Here is an 8,607-nt window from a genome sequence, read left to right on the forward strand (position 1 = left end):
TTTATATGGTCCTCGAAAGATTTAACATGTACCACATACTTGAATTTAAACTAGCTTTCAACACTGTCTTGTACGTAATATTTACTTTCTTATCTACTTAACTCTGCACTTAAAAGTGTGATTGTATGTATAGCTTTTACTGCTATGCACAGATGATGCTTAAAGTCCCAGGGTAATTGTTGTTTTGTGACTGTATTGACATTTATTTGGTCAAAACAACCACAGGTATGCTAAAATATAATCTGGCACTTGACGTTACGATTTGCATCAAAATCGACACGATCGCAGAGTCTACTGAAAATAGGTTGGCAATGGACGTTAGCAAAATCAAGACAGAACATGAAAATCATTTACATGGAATGTGTGAATATGGAACTTGCATAGCAGCAATCTTGATTGATGAATTATATGGATAAGTGATTTAGTCAATCCTTCCCATCATCTCAGATTAGGTATTACTTTACACATTACGATAATGACTCACCACCTGACCATCGTTCAGGTTGGCTACCAAAATACAGCCATATTCGCACAAACGCAAAACATTACGTTTTTACGTGTCAAATGTTCTCTAAGTCCCCTTTTAATAAAATATGGGAGAATATGGTACGCTGCAATCTGGATGCTTTACCTTACATTTTCCATTTACCTTCACAAAAGTGTGTGATGATACTTCTGCACTCAACAGTACAATGCAACGATATAGTCCGTTATATAGTCGAGCAAAGTACTACATAAGCACATTTACCACGTTACAAATTATTGCGTGTACAATAACGGCAAGGCACAATTTCACGTATTACATTACAGAAGGATTATTGCAAAGACATACATAACACTGCATACACGCAGTGTGGATATGTTATATATTTTTACTTGTATATTTTGTTATTGTACACAATGATTGCACTAAGATATGTAGAAAGACAATATACTGTATAGTGCAGAACAGAACAGAAAACAAAGCAACACAGTACAGTACAGTACAGTACAGTACAGTACAGTACAGTACATTACATTACATTACATTACATTACAGTACAGTACAGTACACAGTACAGTACAGTACATAATGTCTCAAAGTTTCGCCTACATATGACATATTGACATTGAGCAAATAGATGCTTAAAGGTGACGGTCACGTGACGAGTGACCATGTGTGTAGGGCGTTCGTTCAGGATGAACTGGCAGTCTAGTCAGTGCTCTCTTCGTAGACGGACGCATTTCATTCTGTATCCGTTCCAGTTCTAATTTTTGTACTGTGTACTTTACATGTCTTTTGCTTTCACCTCAATCGAGTTGAGTGCAAGTTTGTATGTTGTAGTATGTATGATATATATATATATATATATATATATATATATAGAGAGAGAGAGAGAGAGAGAGAGAGAGAGAGAGAGAGAGAGAGAGAGAGAGAGAGAGAGAGAGAGAGAGTCGTACTTCTTGCATGGCGAATGATTTCTTTATCTTGTTAAGTACTCTTTACAATGACGTAGGCCAAGAGAAGTGAAATCGCTGGTAATTTATACTAGCAATAGATTATATGTCATAGCTGCGTGGTGATTGATAGAATAGGAAAGTATGGGTGTAAATCTGGCAACACATGAAATGGTGAGGGTATTAGACATGAAATTGTGAGGGTATTGTATTTCACCAACATTCATTTTATGGTTACAACAACACGGCTTCCGTATGTTTCTTTCTTCTGACACTGATTCTTTAAGATTTATTAAGAGCTATTAGGCCCCAGATGTAACCTCAGGGAACAAAATAAGACTAAAAAGCTACTTGTATACCTAGTCCTTATGTTGGCTATATTTAATCCTCGTTATCCATATATTGAAGTTCTCATTTTGTGAGTAACAGCGAAATGTCGACCTCTTTATTACAGGGTTAACGTTGAAACGATGGAAAACAGAACAGGGTCCTACTACTCTCCAAGTTCTACTTTTAAAGCCTAACATCGATTACATCATTCTCTTGCTGCTGGGGTTTAATGGCAACAGATGAAACCAAACATTGAGCATTACTTTATAATTCTTTAACTGTGTAGACTATATAGATAACGGAAATATAATTATCTAGTTTGTCCCAATATGACAAATTACAACGGCGCTTGGTGTACGTGTTGTCAATAGTGATGTAATGTGGTTAGCTGTGATAACATATTGCGTTTATACAATGATCACTAGTGTCTAGTTTACATGATAATGCCACTATTTATACAAATTATCGTCTTCCAGATGAAAGGTTAATCTGTCATCTCTAAAAAATAGATAGATAAATAAATGGTAAGGATGGTTATCAGTTTTATTATACATAGGCTATGTAACCTGATCATTTCTTATTAGCAGTCACCGTTAATAGCTAATGGGCTGACAGATTAGTTAACTCTTTAGAAGCAAGACCTCGAGATATTCTGTTCTGTATTAGACACTTATAAAGTAATAATTGACATAAAGATGTCCCCCATCTCACCGGAAACTGAACGAGAAATTGACAAGACATGTAGAATATCGAATTACCCAAGCTATCATGACATACACGTATCGACCGCAGGAAGCTATCATCCACCGATGATGCTTTAAGAGTGAAACGGAAATTTCAAAATCGACTTGAACATGGACATTTCACGATTGATATCAGGGCCTTTGATGTATCTTTAAAGCTGGGATAGCATTAAGCGTAACTTCACAGTGAGTAATTTCATTGCCACCCCGGTAATGGCTTTGCTATAAGTGATGGCTTGTACGTACGAATCAAGATAGGTGGTCATTTTCTTTCACAGAATATCTCAGTATATTATATTTGCCTTCAGCACGGTACCACATCGTGTTCCCTGTCTCACTATTTCAAATCACCGAGAGATTTCCTAGAATATGAAATAACAGCTGGTGGCAGTATATCGCAATCGTATTGAAATTCGGTCCAATACACATGAAATTAATATAATGTCGTGCGCAGAAAATTGGACGCCCTAGTGACTCCACGTACCAGGAAATTCCTGACACCAAGATTCCTTTACGATGTCGTTCCTCTAATAAAGGCGGATGTTTCCGCTACAATGATTTTGAGCAGCGACCTACTTGATAGCTTTATTAACGTTTTCTTTGATGTTGGGGAGCGGTTTCGAATAACTTCTGAGGTTGTTATTTTGATCAAATGTTCAATTATCTAAGGTTTACATGTATCTTGTGCAATGTGTTTAAAGAGCACCAACTCATATAACATACGATAGCGGGGAAATTAGCAATTTCAAATATCCATTTTCACCTTGGTAAAGTCATCCAATACATCAGTCAACACATACTTATGTTCACACAACTCCCCCTGACGATAAAATTGAACAGACATGAATATTTGACACAGTCATCTACCTATGCATATTTGTTAAAGACGAATATAAATAAGAAAGCCCTTGTGTGATACACGTATGGACTTTGTATTATGTACGATTATTTCGTGTCTTTTTTATTACCGCTATTGCAGAGAACATACTGACGTGGGAGGTCGCTGTGTAGCCACCCTCAGCTTTACACGTATGCAACCAATCGCAGAGATGCATAGGTGTGTACATGTAGCAATCAATCAAAGCCCCCATTCAATATCTCTCCATTTCTTGCAGGTAAATTGTAGTTTAGTCCATGAGTTCCTAAAAGAGGACGACATTCCCATACCTGTACGACAATCGATCAAACTGCAATCCATATTATTCGACTATACGTAGTCAGGAAGAGAAACACTGAAAGACAGAGTGCATTTCAATAATCAACTGGAGCTGATTTGTTACACAGTCGATGTTGAAGCCCTCACTGTGTAAGTCGTGGCTGTGCTTACGATGATCAAATAGTTTCACGTAAGACTATACAAGCGCTTATCAACGGCGGCTGCGGAGATTGTGCGAACTAGGTGGCAGGAGTCAGGAAATCTGCAAGGACACATTTATTCTCATTCCCTACCTTGCTTTCCAACGTACCAGTTGTGAATAGACTGTGGTAAGATTAAACAGCATAAGCTACAAGATATCATCAACTGTCTAGGAATACAACAAGTAAACAACATGTGGGACAATCGGTCAAACTCAACGTATAATGATTCAGATGTGAGGCAAGACTGGTCATTAGGTTTGGATAACATTCTGCCGAGTATTGCCATTGGACTCATATCATTTATTGGAATTGTTGGCAATTCTCTTGTTGTATTTATCGTTCTTCGAAACCGAAAAATGCGGAGCGTTACCAACCTTTACATAGTCAGTTTGGCTATGACAGATATTATGTTTCTGTTATTCTGTGGTGTGACAACGACAACAATGCCAATTACGGACTGGTTGTTTGGAGACTTCATGTGTCGCTTCGTTGCATATATGCAACACGTAAGTACAATCATCATATCTGAATTCTTACAATCCCCTCATCATAACATAATAATATGTTGCCGAACCATTAAAACACAGTATCCTTTCTTCAACACAGTGTACTTCTAGAATACGCAACTCATAAGTATTTGCATATCTGAATACTTACTTCCCTCATTGTAACACATCCAATATGTGTTGCTCATCGATTATAAACACAATCCTCTTTTACTTTTAAAATATAAATTATGCAGTTCGTCAGTGCAATTTGCATATTTGAATTCTTACTAATCCCATAGTAATATAATCATATAAGCGATATTTAGTGCTGATCCATTTAAAAAAAACAAAGCTGACAGTTTTTCTAATCCCCTTTGCTTCTAACTAATTGAACATTAATATTTAATTCAATCATACAGATTTCTTTCTATCACTGTATTTTTAACCGTGAAAATTGTCTAAGTGTGCATACATCTTCAAACCCTCTACTAAGATCATCGCCAAACGTATTGTCAACCGTCCATTAGTCTAAAAGTCTGCATATCTGTTCAGAGCTCTTAGCAGTGAAGCAGATTTTGTGGCAATCCAAAGTCCGTGCTATTTCGGAGCTAACACTAATGCAATGTATGCATGTAGTATATTTCATTGACTTATTCTAGATAGTACACTATTAAAGAAGTATCTTAATTCAATTAGTCTCACATAAATTCGATTAAACCCTTTCATTCACCTGGAATTCAGCGTCTTATCAAATTATTCGAAGTTTCATATTAAGGCATTTGTGTCTCCACTACTTCGACATGTACAATATTTGCTAAGTCTTATGTATAATCCTCCGTTACACCTTTTATAGAACGCTAACTGATTTTGTCCGTACGTACGTATTAGCTTAATTTCATCGACTGCAAGCCTTATTTTAAACATATGTTAATTCTAGATGGTTCTTTATATGGTCATTATCACATTTATCACATAGTGCATGATTGAACCAAACCATGCATCACTTGCTAAATAGTCATCAGACATTCTTGTAAGCACGTCGTAAGTGATAAGTTATCGTTTAGCTGGTTAATTAAACTACAATAAGGCATTGATTTAATGTCTCCTGATTAGCAGTCTTCTCTTAGATCCTCTGACAAATACAAATGTGCAATTCTATGGAATCAAATATGATTGTAGGGTATCTCTCAGGAGACTGTATTTGCAATAGTCGATTGAATAATGAAATTGTAACTGTTGATTGATGGAAGTTTGATCACCGTTTGTTATTGCCATTATAGTCATTGATCGATAGTTTTATATTAGTTGACCGTGGTAACACAGCTAGACATGTTGTGACTTCAAATATAGTGTATCCTTTAACATTTTAATTTCTATGGAAACCTAAAAGAATGTTAATGAAGGGAATACTTTTCCTGGTTTGGGGTAATTCTTTGAGTTAGGCATTGGCATCTCGGCTTATTTCTTCACCCGACAACGTTTAACCCACCTAGATGTTCTCATGTAATAATGTACCAAGAAACAAAATCGTGATATGTCACAGCATGACATATCTACACTTGATTTCCTTACTATAACTGTCAAACAAACAAACAAACAAACAAACAAACAAACAAACTGACTGACTGACATACCGAGAAACGAATTCGATATACTAATTCGATAGCCAAATAATATTAACTACAAACAGACAAAGACTGACTGGGTGACTGACTGACTGACTAACTGACTGACTGACTGACTGACTGACTGACTAACTAACTAACTAACTAAATGAATGATTGATTGATTGAAACTTTTCTTCCTGTCATCAAAACATCAAAACCAACCAACCGATACACAAATGAACCAACTAAGTACCCAACCAAACGACAATTCCTTAATCCAACCAGACAATAGATAAACTAACCAACCAAAGCAAAACAAACAACACTCAAATTAAACAACCAATGGCAACATAAAACAACCTACCTCGACCGACCTACCAACCATCAAAAGATCAAGTAAAGAAACCAACTTTCCAACCATCCATGCAACTAACCACGCAATATTAGAACCACCCATTTATGTACGTACCAAATCATATGTTTTTTCTACCTGATAGTGTTCACCAATACATTACTATTGACCTGTTTTGGTAGATGGTCCAACGAGCCACTCAATCCATTTAAAATTAATACATTTGGTTATACAGTAATTGTGATTTATTGCTCATGTTCATACAGTTTTTCCCCTTCACAACAATACAATGTATTAGATGTAGGCGATACACATTTATTTCTATTTCAAAGCAAGGTTTTATCATTATCAGAAGGTATATGATTTGTTGTGACAGAAAACAAAATGAAAACACATACATGGAATAGTTAGACTCAGAAACGTAATTATCATAGGATTATTTTTATGAAACTAAAAGCTAGCTGGCTTAATATAAGTTACAGAGTTCCTTAGCCTAGAGGACTACTTTATACCTTACAAGATTTGTCCTGACTCGTATACAATGAGTTAGACACTGCATGAGCCAAGCTAATAATGTGTAAATTTTCGTGTATATCTTCAAGCTTCTTTTCCATCAACAGCAGTTGTTAAATGTAGCGCACAGTCTGTGTATGATAGCGATATTTTATCACTTCGTACGTAATGTATTTCGTGAATACACAGATAGATAACTTAAAGGCTGTCTTGCTATCCTGCTGGTTGCTTCTCAAATTAACAAACCGCCTTCTCCAATTGAGGCGTGCATATTCAATAGGATTTCAATACGCTAAGCAAAATACACCATTTCCTTTCATTTTCAGCGACAGTACGAATTCAGACGAACACAGCATGATATACTAGCCTTTATTGAAAAGTAAATGAGAACTGATTCAGAATCACATATTTTTTAGCGTTGACCTTTATCCTTGAAGATACAAGCCCGAACATTTGGCACCAGTAATCATGTGAGCAATATCCTGTAATTACAGAAAAGTGTCGAATCGAACACGTTTTTATCATCCAATGAAATTAATTCACATTTAACAGTATGGTCGGGTTAATATTAATATACACTCGGTAATACATCCGAATTAATATCCTGGTGACAATATTGATTTTAGCATTAAAGGGGTGAAACTTTACTGCCAATGAATGATTCCCATGTTTAAGCAGAATTATGGGAACAACAGAAATGTAGGAATGCCGAAAGGGTAGATCATTATATTTTACTTATTGCATCTTCAATGTATTGGTTGCATAAACCAAAAGTGTGTTCCATTATGTGTTATTTATCTATCCAGGACAGGATTAACCAGTCCAAAATTAGAATCAAATTTATTTTGACAAATGTAATCAGACTGATAGGAAGCAACTAATTAATCAACATGGTCAAGTAATGAATAGCGAATTGTCTTTAAAACATGCCAAAGTGTGATTAGAAAAATATCACTTTTTGCATACATTGAGAGTAGTTTCAATACAAATTGCATCCGTGATCATGTCTGTCAACAGTTCTAGACGACAAAATTTGAGATATGCTTACCATACTGTGCAACAGATTAATGTATGTAACGTATGTATGTATACATGTAATGCATTAAGAGAATAACAGGGTTTCACACTAAATGTATGTAACATATGTATGTATATGTTACACCCAATACGCGAATTATTATATATGTATACACACACATACTTAGAAGATCGCGACAAAATAAATGGCATCAAACTGATAGAGAAGTTCTCACTTTCAGGTTGTGACTTGAAATATGACTGAGCTCTGTGTAGTGTTCATCACAATGACATAAAGTATAAGCCAATAAATAAATGCAAATGTCCCTCTGGCCGCAAATGGCCATGGAAACATCGTATATATTAGCTATTACTGATGATCAAATACTAAAATGTTACTTTATTGAATTTATTGCGCTGAGTATTTATGTAGTAATTTGAGTACAGCCTAGAGTGCACACATATGGTTGACAGGGTATTAAGTAAATCATAGGCTTGTAATAAGTGAAGATTGCCGACAAATTGTGTCCTTCAGAGAAATTGCATTTCAGGGTTTATGGAGATGTTTATGTGTTTCTAATACCTGCGAACATGGAAAATGGACGTCATTCATTAACACCTTTGAGGTCAGCCAACCCTAGTGAATTATTGAGTATTGCTGTAAGTGGTGCTGTAAACCTGGGAACGGTTTCATATGTCGTATAGTTCAACAAATTAAAATTGGCATTAATGCATGACTTGTTGGTGATTTTTGGTACAAG

General features: G+C 35.7%; 1 protein-coding gene across 1 annotated transcript in view; it reads left to right on the plus strand.

Annotated features, from left to right (window-relative positions):
- The first annotated feature begins 4,060 nt into the window (after positions 1–4,060).
- LOC144452395 (G-protein coupled receptor 54-like) overlaps positions 4,061–8,607 on the plus strand; it is a 23,772-nt gene continuing 19,225 nt past the window's right edge. The window contains exon 1 of the mRNA XM_078143485.1: positions 4,061–4,375. Coding sequence (XP_077999611.1) covers positions 4,061–4,375 — 315 coding nt within the window. The remainder of the gene's footprint in view (positions 4,376–8,607) is intronic.

This window comes from Glandiceps talaboti, chromosome 22, assembly GCF_964340395.1.
Source record: "Glandiceps talaboti chromosome 22, keGlaTala1.1, whole genome shotgun sequence".
Classification (NCBI taxonomy): domain Eukaryota; kingdom Metazoa; phylum Hemichordata; class Enteropneusta; family Spengelidae; genus Glandiceps; species Glandiceps talaboti.